Source organism: Equus caballus, chromosome 18 (genome assembly GCF_041296265.1).
Source record: "Equus caballus isolate H_3958 breed thoroughbred chromosome 18, TB-T2T, whole genome shotgun sequence".
NCBI lineage: Eukaryota > Metazoa > Chordata > Mammalia > Perissodactyla > Equidae > Equus > Equus caballus.
Genome location: NC_091701.1, coordinates 77,756,033 through 77,774,880, shown reverse-complemented (window position 1 = coordinate 77,774,880; position 18,848 = coordinate 77,756,033). Strand labels below are relative to the sequence as shown.

Sequence of the window (18,848 nt, the reverse complement as noted above, 5' to 3'; positions counted from 1 at the left end):
TCACATCCGTAGGGCCTTTAGGGGTCCGTGGTCAAGGTGGTGCTAAGAACAAGTGAAAGACATGGCTAGAGACGGAAGAGAAAGGCAGCCCATGAAGGACCTGGTGGAAGAAGCTAATGACTTGATCCTGTGGGGAAGGAGAAGCCAGTAGACTTTTAAACTAGGGAGTAACTCGCCACCTATGACCTAGAATTTCACAAAGTGCCACGTCTTCCCAGTCTCCCTCACGGCCTCAGCCAAGGGGCTGATGCACACAGTTACATACAGCAGGGGCCATGTGCACATCTCATAAGACATAAGAAAGTATGAATCAGAAAAATGAGCACAAGGGTTTCCCCTTAATATTAAATTCAGAATGGAAAAAGTCATTAACTCATCCTGCAGACGCTGAAGGGCTCAAGGTAAATATTTAAAATGTTCTCCTTCTCATTTCCACAAAGCCAAGAACATCAGAGGTGTGATGATGATGCTTGCAGCTACGAGACAGGATTTCAAGGATTCTGATGAAACGTCTACTGGCCTGGATCTGTCTGAATGCTGAAAAGGACTTTGCGTTACTCTAGCGGGAAGGAAAACACAAAATAATAACGATATAGCTCTGGATGCTTTCCAGAACCCTTTCACAGACAGGATCTCATTTAAGCCTCGCTACAATTGTGTGCATCAGAGAGGACCGAGAGTACCATCCCATTTTAGAGACGAAGAAATGGAGGTCTGAGGATTTCACACCTTCCTTAGGATCTGAGAAGAAGTTGTATCCAAAACTACAAGTGGATTTCTAGACATGCAGGCCAGCGCGGTCCCCGACCCCCAGGCGCTGCTCTGCCTACCTGTCTCCTTCCGTAGGCTAGGATGGCTTCCTTGAGGTCCTGAAGCGTGTGCAGTTCAAGATCCAGCCTCTTTCTGGGACCTGTGGGGCCGTAGGGGCCTTTTCTCCTCTCTGCGGGGGTCCATGCTGATACCGCTAGACCTTCTGAGTACAGGATCAGGGCGCCCTTTCGAGTGCTGAATGTTTTAGGAAGAAACAGGCTCCACGTGTGCTGCTTGGCCCTGCCCCCATCTCGCGGTTTGCTGACCAGGACATAATTTTCTGGGGACTTCCAGTTCAAGTAATCCTGCAACGGAAAGAAGCCACTTTGAATGATCCACTGTGGAAGGCCCTTTTATGACAAATACTGCTTGTACAAGGTATTTGATATTTTTTAGTGACTAGTTTTCTCTGCTCACATGGTGTCACGAAACATAATCACTCCTCTTAGCAACTGATTTTGTCCTCCACGTGTCAGAGTTAGCAGAACTCAGGTCCCGGTTCTGTTTTACCCCACACAACTTTCAGGGGAGCCATTCGTGCCTGGAGGCGTCAATGGGGTAGAGTGTAGTTTACAGGCCAGGTAAAGTTTCCTGGTATGCAAGTAAGTAGTCAAAATTACCAAGGGTAGCAGGTAACTTTGAAATTAGACCTGGACTAGCTGGCAGTTTAAATAGGAGAAAACCATTCCAATCTGTCACTTCTGCTGTACACAGGGAGAATTTCTATACATTCCAGATGCTCTGTAACATTACCTAATTTGGCTATTTAGGAGCCTGTAAAGTAGTTACATATCTTGTAAGTAAATAAATGCCATTGGCCACAGAGGTCCTTTGAAACTTTATGTGACTTTTAGTATAGCAAAGGTCAAATATCACGACAAACTACCATGACAAGGGAAATCTCTGTGTGATCCAAAAATTTTCAAAGTACTCTCAATGGATTTCTTATTCCTGGTAGGACTTAATGAAATAAAATTCCAGTACAACAAGGGAATTTTGCCACCTCTTTAAAGTCTTTTAAAATGAGAATTTTTTTTTGCCGATATTAAATATGAGTCCTGTGGGTTGAATTCCAGAAAGTTCAAGGAAGCCGTTGAAATGGTATGAACATACACAGCATTTCAACCACAGAGCATGACTTCCAAAAACCAGACAGCCATCCACTTGCCTAGAACCCAGGTGGAAATTCTGGTCTTGAACCAAACCATCCAAATTGTAGACAATCTGGAATCTCCTTTGGTCTAAAGCAAATGAGGCTGTGAGTGTGCAAGGGAAGGAAGAGGCTCCCAGTGGCAATCTTGGTGTGTCAGGCAAACCACATTATTTTCCTGATAAGGAGGAGGGGAGACCCGCCAGCAAGCCCCTCTCCCCTAACAAAACAAACTGAACTCACATGGCTCAGCCCCACATGGAAAAATAGAACATTCCTGCCCTAGCCCCGAAATGCGCCTTCATTCAGCTGTAAGACTCACCTCTGGTTCAAAATAGACTTCTAGCTTCTGTTTGTTCTGGACCAGCCTCCCGTGTCCCCGGCTCAGGAGAGAGAGCGAGAGCGTGTTTTCCCCGCGCCCACCCTTCTCAAGGCAGCTCATCCTGGTTTTGAAGGCTGAGAGCTGGTCACACCTCAAGGTTTCCCGAGCTCAGCAGGGAGCCCAAGAAGACCACAAACACTGGGCCTTTTATTAAACACATTTCCCCTCGTACAGCAGCTTCTTAATAACAACCAGCCACACAGTTGAGACAGTGTGCGTCTTTGTCGGGAGAAAAAGTAAACCACAAACCCAGACTCCTCAAGCCCAGGACTGTCCACACTGGGCAGGCTCTCTCCCTTCGCCTGCACCCTTGTTGCCCCTTGGTGCTGTTGGTGCTGTTGCTCTGTTACCGCTGGCCATGGGCATCTACATGTCCGGCCGCAGCACCATCCTTCTCATTGTGAAAGCAGGTTGTTTCCCGGTTGCTATGGCAGCACACGGAAGTGCAGGCCCTTAAACCAGCCTGGGCAGGGCAGCGGCTGCTGAGGGCAGTGCTCGCCACTGGGGGGAGGGAGGGTCCAGCGGCACTGAAGGGACCAGGCTCAGATTGCAAGCCTTGACTTCGAGGGGGAGGGGCGTGTTGGGATATTTTCTCTGTTATAGTACTCATCTTCTTTTAGAGTGTGTCTTCCCCCTTCTGATATGTGAGCCTGTCACTGTCAACTAACCATGAACAGACCCAGAGGAGTTGTCTGGGTCACCTAAAACCACCTGTGACGCTTACCTTGACTGGACTGCAGGCCACTCTCTGGCACTTGCTACTTTGCACGGCTGAGCGCGGGGTCCTGGGGATCTCCAGACCCCTTTGCACACCTGGTTCTCTCTTGGCAACTCCTGTCTCCAGAGGGGGGGCACTTGGGAGATATGGGTGGCAGGCTATTAATTGCCACAAAGACTGGGGGTCAAGGCTGGCATTTAGCAAGCAGGGGCCCAGGATGCTAACCGTTCTTCAGTGTGTGGGACTATCCTGCATAATGAAGAATTGTCCTACTCAGAATGCCAGTGTCACCTTCCTTGAGAAACACTGCTACTGCCTGGGCTGCTTGGTTCTCCTCGATGCTGACACTGCAAGGAGGACGGACGGGGGAAGTGGGTCAGGGAACAAAAAGATGCTTTTGGTGGTGACCAAGAACCCTGCTTTGGCCTGGAAAAGCAACCTGCCGTGTCATGTGTCGGCTGAACCTCATTGGTAGTCTTGTGAGAGTGCCCCCTGCTGACCTGCATGAAGCAGTACAGGAGGCTACAGGCCCAGTTATCCTTGAGATCTCCCTCCGTGGGGGCAACCTTGCCAGGAGGCAGGCTCAAGTCTCACGAGGAGGAACCAGAGGTCATGTTCTGTAACTAGATTGGATTTATCATGGGGAATCAAGACAGTGAATGCAGAGGATCAAAACTGAATTTAGTTTAAACCACGTGGATGCCACTTCAATAGCCATTAGGATAGCTATTATTAAAAAAAAAAACAAACAGAAAATAACAAGTGTCGATGAGGACGTGGAGAAATTGGGACCCTTGTGCACTGCTGGTGGGAATGTAAAATGCTGCAGCAGCTGTGGGAAGCAGTCTGGCAGCTCCTCAAAAATTAAACATGGAATCACCATGTGATCCAGCAATTCCACTTCTGGGTATATAATACAAATGAGGTGAAAGCAGGGATTCAAATAGATATTTGAACACTCACGTTTATAGCAGCATTATTCACAATAGGCAAAATGTGAAAATAATCGTGTCCACTGACAGATGAATGGATAAACAAAATTTGGCATATACATACAATGGAATATTACTCAACCTTGAAAAGGAAAGAAATTCAGACACACGCTACAATATGAATGAAACCTGAAGACATTATCCTAAGTGAAATAAGCTGGTAACAAAGGGACAAATATTGTATGATTCCGACCATAGAAGATATTTAGAGCAGTCAAATTCATCGAGACAGAAGTGGAATGGGGTTTGCCAGGCGGTGTGGGAGGAGGGAATGGAAAGCTGTGTTTAATGGGTACTGGGCAACAACGGGAATGTACTTAATACTAGCGAAAGGCACATTTAAAAATGTTTAAAATGACAAATTTTATGTTATGCATATTTTAGCAAATTAAAATCTAAGAAAAAAACATATAGCAAAGAGAACAAAAAACTGAATTTAGCACTTTATGATCTGAAAGTGGATCGGGCGACATTACTGTGGAGTGCCCTCCTCGGAGCAGGTGAGACAGAATCCTGCAAAGTTAGGGTTCCGGATAGTCACCAGGGGTCCGAAGCTGCAGTGGTTCCTCTCTTTTCCCTCTCTGCCCCTTCAAAGGGCAAATGGTACCCTTCATCACAACTTCCCCGAGAGGTTCCTCTATGTGAGACATGGGTCCCTGCCGTCGAGAAGCTTCCGGCAGGGTGAGAAGATGGGTACGTGTGAACCAGGGCCTGAAAGATGACGTGACAGCTATGCTAATGGATAACAGAGCTGGAGATATGTAGGTACTGTAGGAAAAGAGGTGTGTTGGGGGGTGATGCCTGGTGGTGGCCTCGTAGAAGGCTCGAAGATGAGCGATATGAGCGGTGACTTTAATGGGCAGTAGTGTATGGTGAGGAGGGAAGATGAAAGAGGAGGTTGCAGGAGGCATGGACAGGAGTGTCTGAGGCTGCTGGCGAAGGACAGCTTCTCTGGTCTAGCCAGAGCCTCAGGTCATGAGGGCAGAGCTGGAGCTGGAGAGACAGGCCGGCCGCCCGGGACCGTGAGGCCACACGGGCCTGCTAAGTCTCTTTGGACTTCGTTCTTCAGGTAGGTTCTTTAAGCAGGGGGGTGATTGATCCTATCTAGGTTCTAGAAGGATGCTTCTGAGAACAGTGTGAAGGATGGACAGAAGGAAGCATGCTAACCTCATAAACCTCTGGGTAGACTTTCAGGGTCTTGCCACTCGGGCCAAACTTCCCTTGGATTTGAATGAATTTGCAAACTAGGTCAGGAATAATCACTTGCTCAATGGTCTTGGGTGGAGACATGGAGGGGAAAGTCCACACCAGCTGCAATGAAATATAACTGTTGCCATTTTGAAACGCCCTTACTCAGGGAGGTAAGGTAGCATAAGAGGAAAATGACAGAGCGACTGGGACCCCAACGAGAGCCACTATCGTCAGCCAAGGAATGACTCCAAGTTTCTCCAGAGGAAATTCCTTCTCTGAGCTCACCTGACTTGGAAATGTTAACTCATCCATAAATGGTGAGCCAGGCCCCCAGGAAGTCTAGGTTGAGTGAGCATCTCACCTGGCAAAATACCCAAGAGCCCATCTGGCCCTCTCAATGCTGTGGCAAGGCCACCAGGCCTCTCTGAGGTTGTAATCTGTGAACGGCAAGACCACAGCTCAAAGTGGGCCCCCCCCACCAAACTGTCGTGTTTACATCCATGCTGTTTAATATGGACAATGAACAGATGTACAGATCAATTAATAGACATTTAAGAGCATTTACTCAGTCCCCACAGCAGTTTATGGGAAGTGCATTTAGAAAGCAATCGAGGTTATTGCTATTCTAGAGTGCTTGGGGATCGCAGATGAAAGGCCCTTGTAACTGGAAAGTATTTATAACTCAAGAAGAAACTCTCCACACCCATGTTATATAACACCAACCCCATCTCCTGGCATGTCGGACCTGTCAGCCCATGCAGCATGTCTGTTTAAATTACACTGTAAATTCTATAGGGTGGAGACCTCGCTTTTATGGTTTGTAAAGCATCGCGAATAACCATGGCACTCTGTAAATAAACAGAAACCACATGAAACAAAGAAAAGAGATGTTATTCAATGGTCATGTCCCCAATGTGCTCAAGAATTTGTCCCTTGCTCCAAAGTGCATGGGGTGAATGGACGCTGCTCTGGGGAGGTGGCCTAGGGGGTAGCGTCAGGCTCCCACCCACTTCGAAGGGCAGTGTGGTAGTGTTTTCTAGGAACTGTGCTCACCTACAGGGCAGCCTCCCAGAAGAGTCGTTGGTGTTGCCCTTCTTACCCAAAGAGGAAAGATCAGTGCACAGAATGATTGAATGGTTTTGCACAAAGCCACAGAGCAAACCAGAGGTGAAGCGAGACCTTGTCCCAGTTTGGTCCTAATCCCAGCCTGCTGTTCATCCCACTTCTGCAAGAGAGTAGGAGCGACTATTCGCAATGGCTAACGGCCAGCGCTCGGGAAGCTGCCGCGATGGAGGCCGTCTTGGTGCCCTGTTCAGCCACAAAGCTGGTGGCTGGACGCTGGATCTGTGTCTGGCTGCTGCGAAGGCCTGAGACACTCCTGCCTCCCCAGCCTCGCTTCTCCTCACTTTACCTTGCACATCTGGTTGCACAGGAGTCTAGGAAATCATATTTTCAGCTTTCTAACCTCCCGCGCTGGCATGGGGGTGGAATGAAGGCTGATAGAGCCATCCACAGTTGTCTGCCATAAGCACTAAAGACAAGTTGCGTGAGAAAGTCAAAATAAGGGTTTTTTTAAAGATGTGGACCACATATATGACAATCAGCATCGCCTTGCATCAAGACTCTTTCCATCTGCTGGTGTTTTATACTTCCAGCTAGACTGTAAGTCTTCAGAAGGTAGGGACAGCCTCTTATAATTCTTCCTACTTCCCGTAGCACCCCTTGCATATAGTAACAGCTGAATAAATATTTGTTTCTTACTTTATAACATGGCCAGAGAGGTAGGTAATGATCTTGGAGCGATTATGAAAGATATATGAAAGAAGAGGATTAAACCAAAGCCTGTCTTAGTAGCTAGTGGTTTGCCTACAGGAAGAAGCTTAGAGCCATAGGTTAAAGACTCGGACCATCAAAAACTTGGTATTTGAAGGCTGAAAGGACAGCAAGAGAATCAGTGTGGAAGACACAGCCCCCCAGACTTGTTGGAAGAAGCGCAGACTTGCTGAGGATGAGTTACTTGGCTTGTTTGGAGGCTGGGGCCAGGTCAGGTTTGAAAGGAGAAAATGCAAAAGGCAATAAAGATACTCTAGAATCATAGCAAAGGGGAATAATGTGTCAGCGATGACTCCTGTTGCCATTCTCTCCTTGTCTATAAATTACGGCCATGTGGCCCGCCCAGCTCAGGAGGGAGGGACTGGACATCTATTTCATTTGGATCTTTCTGAAGGGTTTGCCTTGGGAGTGTGAAATATTTAGTTATGTTTTGCTCAGGGCTTCATTTTATTAGCAGGAGTGCTCACAGTAATTGCAAGCTTTTAAATTTATGGTGGGGAGATAGTAAGGTTGGAGAAGAAATAAAAATCACACATTCTTGGTTCTTTCATAACGTGGGGAACATCAGTCACTATTCCAGCCTGCAACTCATCACAGGGGGCAGACGCAACGAACCTGCATGGGGACCGACCCCTGGAGGGTGACGAGACCAGTAGTGACGTTAATTCTCAGAGGAGAATCTCAGAGCAGACGCCCTTCATCAGAAGTACCTGGATTCTGATCATTTAGAACCATTGAACATTAAAGTAAGAAGATATAATATTTTCTCTTCTTATGTTTTATCTTATGTCATTGGTATGGTTGTGGGTAAATTTTTTCTTCTGATTTTCATCAAATGTTGTTACAGTGATGTTTGTTTAATTAACCAATAAGACGATCCATAAGGCACTGAGTGTAGAGCCTCATGTAACACGTGCTCAATAAATAGAAAATATTGCTTAACAAACAATCCCGGTCCCTAACCCAGAACACACATGAATTCCCTCCCCGCTGTGAGCACACGGCAGCGGGTTGGGGGGAGCTCTGTACGAAAGGATCCTCTGAAAACCGTTTCCTCACACTAGGAACTCTCATGTGCAGTGGACAGCAAGTCTCTGGGCCCCACAGCCAGACACGCCTCTGTTGCCTGACTTCCAGTTCACTGTGCACACTCTATGATGAGAACGGCTTTTACACCTTCCAACCACCACAGGGTAAGAATTGTGAGCTGTCTGCTAATCATTTTAGGGAAATGTTAATCCGATGTATGAAACATGTATCTTTCCAGGCACGTAGGTATTGCACAACCCAAGGTGCACACAAACTCTCTTCCCACTCTTTGCCCACCTCAGTGAGATTTTGATGTACAAATCGGTATCTTCACTCACAGCCCCAGGAGGGGAGCAGCCAGGGAGCTGGAGCTGACAGTCTGAGGAAGAGGAGGGGCATCAGGGAGCCTAGGTTCTGGGAGAGCCTGCCCCTCAAGGCCTGGCATTGCAAGAGTGCACCCCTCGTGTGAACCCAGGAGCCCCTGGCCCACAGCTAACCTCACTGCCTGTTATTCAGCCTTCATAGTTCCCTGTGGGAAAGCATTCAGACCTTCCTGAGAACTGAGTCAAGGTGCAAGCCCCTCTGCAGAGATTGAATTAACCACACTGTGCAGGGATGGGACCCAGAACAGATGCCTGACTTTGGGATTGATTGGGGAGGAAAGAGAGCGAGGAAGAAATGGCACCGACAGAGGGCAGTATGCCTTGGGAGGGACATTGGGAGGCCCATCCACAGCAGCTTTGCCCTTTCCCCCCCGTTTTCCCAGAAAGGAGCCTGTGCCCACGTCCCTCCAGGTAAGAACCTTAAAATGGGGCAGAGGCTGCCGACCTCTGGTTGCCCCCAGGAGGATCTGTGAGTATACATTCAGGGAAGAGGGGAAGCACTTCCTTCATGTCTCAGAGAGCAGACCCACCTGGGGTAGCAGAGTCCCTTCTCCAGAGGCCAAAAGACCACACAAAACTCTACCACAGTTGAGAGGACTCAGTAGCATTATAACAAGTGTGATCAGACATGAGCAGTGCCCTCTGCAGAACCTCAGGCTCCAGCCAGCCCTGTTCATGCCCACCTCTGCCGCCAGCCCACTCCAAAGCAGGTTTCCGGGGGAGCTAGTCAAGCAGGAGAGCATCTTTGAAATGGTACATTCCAATGGAGAGACTGATGGCAGGGGTGGCTTTTCAGATTTTACAATAATCCTTCTCTTGATTCACTGTCTCGACAGGGTTAGGTGTGCAAAGGGTTAATGGGCCTCCTAGGACTCAGCTGCCAAGTACACTTAATGCTCAGTCCAGCACTCCCGGCTTGTATTCTTACGCTGCTGGAGTGGCCTGTTCATGGCATCTGGTTCCCTGGCAACAGCTTTCATTGGCTCAATCAAAGCCTTTTCTTCTTAAGAAAGCTCCTACTGAGACGCCCACCACCACCACTAATCACCATCTTAACTCAGGGTTTAGGATGCAGCTGGTATGAAAAATAGCATTTGTGCATGTGAGAAGATAAAGCAACGGACTGGCTTGAATACACCTGCCTTGTGTGATCCTTCACTGGTTTTCTACAGGACCAGTTGGAAAGTACCTGCTTTTCCACTGGGACAGCGAGAAAGGCTAGGCCAGACAGCTTCCCAGAGCTGGAGCTCTTTGTTGGGCAGAAGTCCATGAGCCTGGGTGATTCATGACGAGCTGTTTCCTGGGCTGGTCTGTGATATAACCGCGGGTTCTGTGCTCTGACAAGGGGCGTTGCTGAGCGGAGGGCGTTCAGACAACGAGATCCATATTGTGGAAGGCTTGTCCCCTGTCAGCCACAAGCTGGGGAGAGAAGTCAGCCTCCACTGGAACCCGGCATCTGGCGGCCGCTCCATCCCGCCTCGAGAAGTTTCGCCAGCTCCAGATTCACTAGGAGCAGCAGGAAAAGTAGCTCCTCATGCAGCATTTGGGGGAATAAAAGTTGATGAGATTCTCTAACTCACAAAGATGGGCATTTTTAGCAGAACTCTTTAGTCTTACTGAGAATCGCTTTGCGCTTTCCTGTTTTTTGGGGGAATGACTAAAACGAAAGCAACAGAGTAGAGAGGAGGAAGGCGTGCGTCCCTACTTTTGGTTTATCCACATCAATCTGTTCATTCATCTCACCTTTTTAAAATCAAATTTCATCCCATGTGCTTATACTACTGAAACCCAAACACACAGCATCGTTCAGGAATTGAAAGTGTTCAAAATTCACAGTAATATTTACAGAAGATGGTGACTTCTGGCCTGGCCACCCACCCTAACATTTGTGCTGCCCTGACCTTCTGGTTCCTCAAGAGAAAACAGTCATCCTGGTCATGGTGCCAAGATGTAATGGGACAGCTGACAGTTCAGAGACAGTTAGGGTTTGTGGCAGCTCTGCTTGGGTGAGCGAAGGGCCCCTCCTGCTGTGTGTGGGGGAATGGCTCTCTGTGTCTGACACCAGCCCGTCCACAGCTTAGCAGGTAAGGGTGCTCCATGGGGCTGCCTCACATGTTGTTGAAATATGTTATGGAAAGCACTTAACAAAAACAACAAACATTTGAGAGCTTCGTGGGGACCAGTCTTGTTCTGTGTCTTATTAGATGTGTAACGGGAAAATTCTTAACCTTTCTGAGCCCCAGTTTCCTCATCTGGAAAAGGGGATAATAGCACCTATCATATGGGACTGCTGCAAGGACTAGCAGAAATGATGTGTCTGGGGCCTGCCCCCATAGATTCTGACTAAATTATTCTAAAGTAGGGCCCTGGCGTCCATCGTTTTTAGGAGCTCCCCAGGTGATTCTAACATTCAGCCAGCGTTGAGAATCACAGATGGAAGGCACTCTTTGGTTATTTATTTTTCAGGCTGAGGAATTCCTTGAATATCAGGGATTCTTGAGGATGGAAATAAGGAGGAGGTAATATTTATAGAAACAAGATTCCTTTACTCCTTCTTCAGATCCAAGACTTATAACAGATTGGAACGGATATGTGGCTCAGTGCAGTGGAAGCATTCTCTCCCCTGTGAGCCCTTTCCAGATGGGTCTTTATCAAACAGCTTTTTCATCCAAAAAAAGGAAAAAAAAATATTGAGTACCTTCCATATGAATGTTTTGATCAGAGATTGTGCAATAGGGATAAATAGATAAATAGCATAGTCCCTGGGCTCAGGAGGCTCCCGGCCTAGCAAGGGAAGATAAGCCAGGCACAGGGAGCCTCTATGCCCCTGGACTTGGCAGGATTAAATAATAATACCCTGAGCTGCTTTCCCCTGGGGGAAGCTTGATGGGGTGACACAGGAAGTTTCAAGACACTCAGAAATGGGGGACACATTTTCAGCTCGGATTCTTAGCAGGAAGTGATTCTTATCCTTCCTAACAAAGGAAACACACTCTGATTAAAGACCAAGAGAATAAAGACACAGAACCCTTGGTTAGAGAGCTAAACTTTATGAAATACCACACTCCCGTTTTCATTGGTTAGCAGAATAGACAGCAAGCATCTGTAGGGCATATTTTAAAGAAGAAAATGTTTTGACTACATCACTTGAAAGATGCTTGATGACGAGGATTTTAGGCTGGTTAATTTTTTAAAAACTGCAGATGAGAAGCAGGCTCTGAGGATTGGAATTTGCTTGCTCTTTGAGAGATATTTGCCTCTGTGAAGGAAGGGGGGATGACCTTGTAGGGACCTGAAATTGGCCACCCCAGGATATGTCTCTTTGGCATTGGGATTGTTTTGGGCCAGATCTTAAGAGTCTAAGAAATCTTTCTTTCGACTCCTCAGCTCACCGACCCCGCATCACTTGATATTTAAAGGCTGCATATGGAATAAATATGTAAATGAAGACAACTTTGAGTGGTTAGTAGCAAGATGGGGTCGCCCAAAGCCATGTGGGATGTGAGATCTAGAGAGTCCAGAACCTGCGGGAAGAATCCAAGCTGATGCCCAAATGGTTCTCTTGGCCACACCATTGTGAGTTTTCACTAATTCTTTGGAGTGGAGAAAGAGGAAACTGGTGTTGGAACTCTTGCATATTCCTTGGTGTTAATTCTGTATAAGAATATAACATAAGGGGCTGGCCCGGTGGCACAGCGGTGAAGTTCGTTTCAGTGGCCTGGGGTTCGCTGGTTCGGATCCTGGGTGTGGACCTACACATCATTTCTCAAGCTGATGAGGATTTTAGGCTGGTTAATTTTTAAAAAACTGCAGATGAGAAGCAGGCTCCGAGGATTGGAATTTGCTTGCTCTTTGAGAGATATTTGCCTTTGTGAAGGAAGCGGGGATGACCTTGTAGGGACCTGAAATTGGCCACCCCAGGATATGTCTCTTTGGCATTGGGATTGTTTTGGGCTGATTGCTTTCCATAAACTGGGACAGGGAGGGAGGCTCTGGGGAATGGAACTTGCCCTTGTTGGGACACATTTACATTTGTAAGGTAAATCTCTACCTGTAAAACGTGCCTCCCTCTCTGTACCAGGAAGAAGAAGAGAGATGACCTTGTCCCTAGAAACTCTTAATGGGGAAGGCAAGAACTTAAGTTGGTTGCTGTCTGGCAATCTCACGTAACTGATTTAGGGTGGTGGCTTCTAACCTTTCTAACCTTTACTTAATCTGATTTGATTCTTGTCTAAAAGTCATGGGATCACCCAATGACCAGGCCCCACCTGCACTGATACCATTTTAACTTTTTTCCATGTTCTTTCCTTTGTCTTGTAAAGAGATGACTTACATACTCATGCCTTATAAAATTAGCCCTAACCCTCAACTCGGCGCAGCAGCAGGAGCTCTGCCTGCCCATGGGTCCTGTCCCCTGCCAGCAGCAGCAGCAGGAGCTCTGACTGCCCGTGGGTCCTGTCCCCACGCACCAGCTCTGCCCGCCCATGGGTCATGTCCCCATGCCAGCGGGGGCAGCAGAAGTGGCAGCAGCAGCAGCTCTGACTGCCCATGGGCCCTGTCCCCGTGCTATTCCACACTATTCTCTAAATAAAAGAGCACTACTGCCAGACCTTAAGAGTCTAAGAAATCTTTCTTTCGACTCCTCGGCTCACCGACCCCTCATCAAAGCCACACTGTGGCAGGCATCCCACATGGATGTTAGCTCAGAGTCTTCCTCAGCAAAAAAAGGAGGAATGGGGGCAGATGTTAGCTCAGGGCTAATCTTCCTCGGAAAAAACAAACAAAAAATAAAAATAAAACTGTAATTAAAAAAAAGAATATAACGTAAGCATGGCAGATAGGTTTCCTATTATGTACCAAATCCAATCAGTTGGTACTGGCTGCCTAGAGCGCTGGACTGAGAATAATTCTGGGGAGCTGGCCTAGCACAAAGGAGCTCCACGGCTGACTACTTGTGTCTTCCGTGGGCGAGGGAGGGAGAATGAATTGCGATACATACACTGAGCTTTGCCAACCCAGTGTTGTAAACCGTACAGAATTCTCATTACAGGATGTGGACTTAATCATTCTTAACAAATGTTTTTGGCATCAACCTAAAGTCAAAAGTTAAAGAGCTGTTCCACCCATTAGTGAATTAACCCTAGTTCCTCAATTCTGAGATGCTGTATACTTTAAGACACACTGCTGATTTAATACCAGATTTTAAGGGAAAAGACACCACCGTAAACATGAACACTCAAAATAACATTTATCCACACATCCCTTTTCAGTACCTTATTCAAGGTTTGAGAATAAACCTCTTTCAGATTCAGCCTATGGATTTTTCTGAATCATTTGTGACCATTGGCCGTTGTGCGTGGCATTATGGGGATTTTCTGCTGTTTATCGCCTGGCCTAGTGATCTCGACCTCCTGTGCAAATGGAGCCTGGGTGGTCTAATTGTCAATCGTATTGTTGAATACCAGGGTTCATTTCTGTCTCCTGTTTGGTTAAACTCACAGTTCTGTCCTCCCCTTAATTAAGTCATTTCTTTCTGGAAGGTAAACAGCTTCTCTTGAAGGTCATCCAGAAGGTTCTGAAAGATATTGAGAGTGACTTCGCAATGAATAAGTTTATCATACAATCCTCCTTTAACTTAAGACGTTCTGCTATGTCTCCTAAGCGATCCTTCCATTTTTATTGTATGTAATTACAGTGTCCATCGTGCGGACTGACAATCCTCTTCCTGCGTCCTCTGAAGTGCTTGGCTGTTGTTTTGCTAGAAACCATGAAAGTGCAGTCATGCCTTCCGCCATAAATATTTGCTTCACTTATTGTAAATACGCCTCATTACGTTGTCCCTTGCGTAGGCAATAACAATTCTGTCTCAACTTATTCTCCTGCCAGCAGGTGGCAAATTTCTTTTGACATAAGTTATAAGTGGCATCCCAACTTTAGAAATGTTAAGATGTGAACGTACAGCACTCTGAGAACAAAGCAGATATCTGAGTGAGGGATGTCTGAGTATTCAGGTCAAAGTTCCAGGGCCCAGAGTAAGGAAATAAGGTAAGCAGCCTCCGCTCCCACCCTGTCCCCTTACAGAATAGTATCATACAGGGTTAGTCGTATCTGGGTGTGCTGCGCATAACACACACAATACAAAAGAGAAGGCATTACAAGAAAGTAATACAAGAGAGGAAGTACTAAGCTGCCTAAGAGAGGAGTGGGGAAAATACTATGGGAATTCAGGGGGACAGTACTTCTGCTTGTGTAAATCAGGGCAGGGGAGCAGGTGGCATTCAAGCGGATGTTGAAGAAGTAGGTACTGAATGGGGTCACGTGGAGAGAAGAGGCAGACTGTGGTGGCCGTGAAAAGGCGCCACTCAGCTCTCCAACTGTGAGCGGCGTAATTGACCCAGGGCCCGGGTTGTGCGCTCTGAAATCTATCACACATTTGTGCTGAGGCTGGGCTTCCCACAGGCTGCTCCCAGCCCGTGACGGAGTGTGACAGAGGTACAACAGCAGCAGGAGTGTTCTTGGGAGGCACTGCTGACATGGGACTCCTTGGTGGGTGACTTTGGCTCAAGGACTCCCTGGCAGCCTTGATGAACTTTTTTACAATTGTGCAACAGCCTAAGATACTTCCATCCAAACTTTCTTCCTTCCCCCTTCTCCACATGGTCAAACCTGTCCCCAGTCTGACAGTCCTCCTGGCTCCTTCCTCATTTGCCCTCCCTGATGTTTTGCCTAATAAATCTCTTGCTCATCTAATCCTGTCTTAGTGCCTGCTTCTTGGAGGACCCGGATAGACGTCCAACCCTAGTTGAGGTGCCAGGTAGATGTCTTCGGTGCATTCCAAATTGACTATTCCCTTTGCTTTGCCATTTCCAACCCCTCTCCCAATCACCGCTGTGCCTGAGAAGTAGGCACTGTTGGATGGTCTCCAGCGGAAGAGCTGTGTTAGGCAGTAAGAAGTGCACAGAGGAAAGTCCTGGAGAGAAGGAAGCAGACTCAGAGGGTGAGTAGAAAGACATCCTAATTTTTTCCCTTATTACGCTAATTATTTCTTTAAACAGAATTTATTTTTTAACAAAAAAGTGTATTTTATTAGTTGGTACTCTTCTAGTTACGAATGACAGAAACAAGCTCCATCTGGATGAAGCAAAAAGGGTTAACATGGGGCTCGCTGGTGGCGTAGTGGTTAAGGTCGCACTTTCCGCTTTGGCAGCCCGGGGTTTGCAGTTTCAGATCCCGGGTGGGGACCTACACACCGCTCATCACACCATGCTGTGACAGGCGTCCCACATATAAAATAGAGGAAGATGAGCGCATGGGTGTTAGCTCAGGGCTAATCTTCCTCAAAAAAAAAAGCGGGGTTAATTATGATGACCTTGATGGCATTGAGCTGCATCTCAGGAACAAGTACAGTCACGGACCTGAATGACGTTCGGCTGCTTTTCTGACTCTCCTTCTGAGGCCCACGAGATGGCCGCTGATGACCCCTGCACTTTACATCCTGTGGTCCAGGGACCCAAAGAAAGACTGACCTCTCCTTTTTAATTCTGCTTCTAATTCCCAGGGGGAAGCTCAAGTTGGCCCGGTGTGGATCAGATGCCTACCCTCACAACGACCCACTCTGTCCAGGGATACTGGGTCAGGGAAGGGACTGTGATTGGTCCATGTTACTAGGGTGGGGTTCATGGTCACTATGTGCATAGCGGTCATTCTCAAAAGAGGAAGGAGGATTGCTGAGAAGACAAAATCGTATTTATACCACACAGAATATGCTTGCAATACATGTCATGCAGCACTGTTCAGCCATGTATAGACACCTAGAGCTGTTTCTTCCGCAAGGAGCTTGACAGCTGCTCTGCAGTCTCTCCGGAGACTCGGAAGGGGAGGAACCAGCATCAGGGCACACGGCTCTCGGATTTGATCTGGGCAGATTTTCAGAGCTTCAGGGAGTGGCTTCAGCTCCATTAGGGACTGCGGCCTCAGAGTTGCTGGACACCCTTTCCCACCCACCCCAAATCATCAGATTTGCTGGGCTAGACTTTCAGTAGCCTCTTATTTCTCTGACCAGGAGGAATCTGCATAACATGGACGAGAGAGATCACTAGATTTAGAGTGGGGAGACCTGAGTTCTCATCTTGGTTATGTCTTTAACTGGCTATGTACCACTTCATCTCTCTGCACTGAAATTTCTTCATTTGGGGACCTAAACAAGAAAGACAGATCCCAACCCAAAGGTCCTCTGATTCAACACGTCGTCAGCCTGTTATGAATCCGTTGGGCGCTCCTTATGTATAGCACTACTTTCTCACTTGAAACTAACTCCCACCCTCCCTCTCTCTTCCTTCTTTCCTTCCTAATACACATTTATTGAACAACTAGTATGCACCAGGCACTATGATTTGGACACAAAAAATAAACACAACCAGTCCCAGCTCTCAGAGAATTCAGTCTACTGGGGCAGCTGACACATAGACAGACAATTAAAATACTCCCTGATAATGCTGGTCACGTATGAGGATATTTCCACAAGTGAGTTCTTCTTTCTTGCACTGATTATGAGTTTTTTCTTTTCTGTAATCGTATATTGGCAATTTCTGCAGGAAACGGCACCTTTCAGTTTTTCTTGAAAGAATGTAGTGGATACAATGTTTTGGTTGTTATAGCCATTCCATCAAGAAGAATAAAACAGTTTTTGGAGCCAGCACATTTGTTCATTTAACCAATATTTTTTGAACATTAATTTGTGCCAGCTCTGTGCTAGGAGCCTAGAGGGGGTGATACACAAGGAAACCAAGAATATATAATTACGAGTTGTAGTAAGTTCCAAAAAGGAATTAAACAGGGAATTTAGATGGAGAATAATGGAGGTGGAGAGGTACCTGATGAGACAGTGGAGTTGGTGAATTCCTCTCTAAGAGGACGTTTCAGCTAAGACCCTTAGAGAGAAAAGGAGCCTGAAGGGCCACGCCGGGCAGTGGGTGGGCACTGAGTTCCCACACTGAGGGACTTGAGGTAAGAGAGTGCTTGGTGAGTCTGACCACCTGAAAGGAGGCCAGTGTGGCTGGGGGGCAGTAGGCAAGGGGAGGATAGTAAGAGATGAGGGTGAGGGTAGGTAGAAGCCAGGTCAAGGGGGGCCCTCCGGGCCAGTGTAAAGGGTTTGTGATGGGAGTCACTGAAGGTTTTGAAGCAGCAGTGACTTGATGTGATCTGTGCTTTAGAAAGATGGCTCTGACTGTTGGGAGTGTTCCGTCCCAGCCTGGTGGAAGTGGAACCCTCTTGTATACCCAGTTAGGGGTGTGTTTTCCGAGTGTCGTTTGGCAGGAGCTAAGGGAGACAGAAAAGGGAACAAAAGAAGCTCTTCACCTGCCCTGGCTCAGCACATCCTTCAGCCCCGAGTGAACATGTGGCCAATGGGGGAACGGGGGTTGCTTCTTTTCTGCTTTGGCTGATGGATCTCCGGCTTCTGGGAAGGTGACAGCAAAACAGAAGAACAGGAAACTGGGATCTAAATGTATGGTCTTCTCTAGAGAAGGCTAGAAGAAAAGAGAACAATTTAGAGGGCAACATGTTGTATAACTTCTTGTGCTGTCCCACTGGCTCAGCCAATCTGCTGGAGGGTGGGGCCAATGCAGCCAGGCATCTGGATGGCAGTGGACAGACCGTGGATTTTGAAGTCAGATAGGCTCAAAAATTGGCAAAATTTTGCAATATAATCCTGGACGAGTTACCTAACCTTTTTGAACCTCATTTTCCATATCTTTGTAATTGGAATAGTACCAATAACCTTGCAAGGTTGTTGTAAGGGTTAAGGGCGGTAGTCTGAGCCACAGGTGTGTGAATAAATGGGAGCTGTCATGATTGTGTAGAGAGAGACGGTCATCTGTTAGGCCTTCAAGAGCAAACCAGGCTTTGAAATCCCCCTTCCTCTTTTGGGACCCCCGTCTCTACCTTCCCTCTTACCCAAACTCCCAATAAAGGAAACGTCAGTTTACCAGAGCTTCGAGTAGGGAGGGACTTCAAAACGTGCCTCTGCTTTCAAGTGGGTGATGGCTTATTTTTATTTTGCACCATATTAAATTCCTATGGAATGTGCTCATTTTTAGCAGGCAATTGACCCAGACCACTTTTGGGAATTTGGGAACCTCCTGGTTAGAAAGATCTAGCACTCCCCTGCCCCTTTCCTCGCAGCTCCGTTGGGCTGACTCTACATCAGAGTATTAGCGCTTTCTGCCAGTCCTCAGTGGGGGCTCCTGAAGTCACAGCCTTTGGCGTCCTGAGTGCTTCTCAGGGCTCTGGACACGAGGAAGGCAGGACTTCCAAAACGCCCACCTAGTGCTGGGCTCCTGGCACAGCCGCGGTGACGGCC

At 47.4% G+C, this 18,848-nt stretch overlaps 1 protein-coding gene across 5 annotated transcripts in view; it reads right to left on the bottom strand.

Moving 5' to 3' along the window:
• Window positions 1-2,771, bottom strand: part of KIAA2012 — a 108,631-nt gene extending 105,860 nt beyond the window's left edge. For 2 of the 5 annotated variants that reach the window (XM_023622403.2, XM_023622405.2), the window contains exons 1-2: window positions 2,283-2,771; window positions 831-1,115 (exon numbers count right to left, since the gene is read on the bottom strand). In XM_023622403.2, coding sequence (XP_023478171.1) covers window positions 831-1,115; window positions 2,283-2,402 — 405 coding nt within the window. In that variant the 5' untranslated portion in view covers window positions 2,403-2,771. The remainder of the gene's footprint in view (window positions 1-830; window positions 1,116-2,282) is intronic. The other 3 variants (XM_070241621.1, XM_023622407.2, XM_023622406.2) reach the window with 2 other exon arrangements.
• Window positions 2,772-18,848: the final 16,077 nt, after the last annotated feature.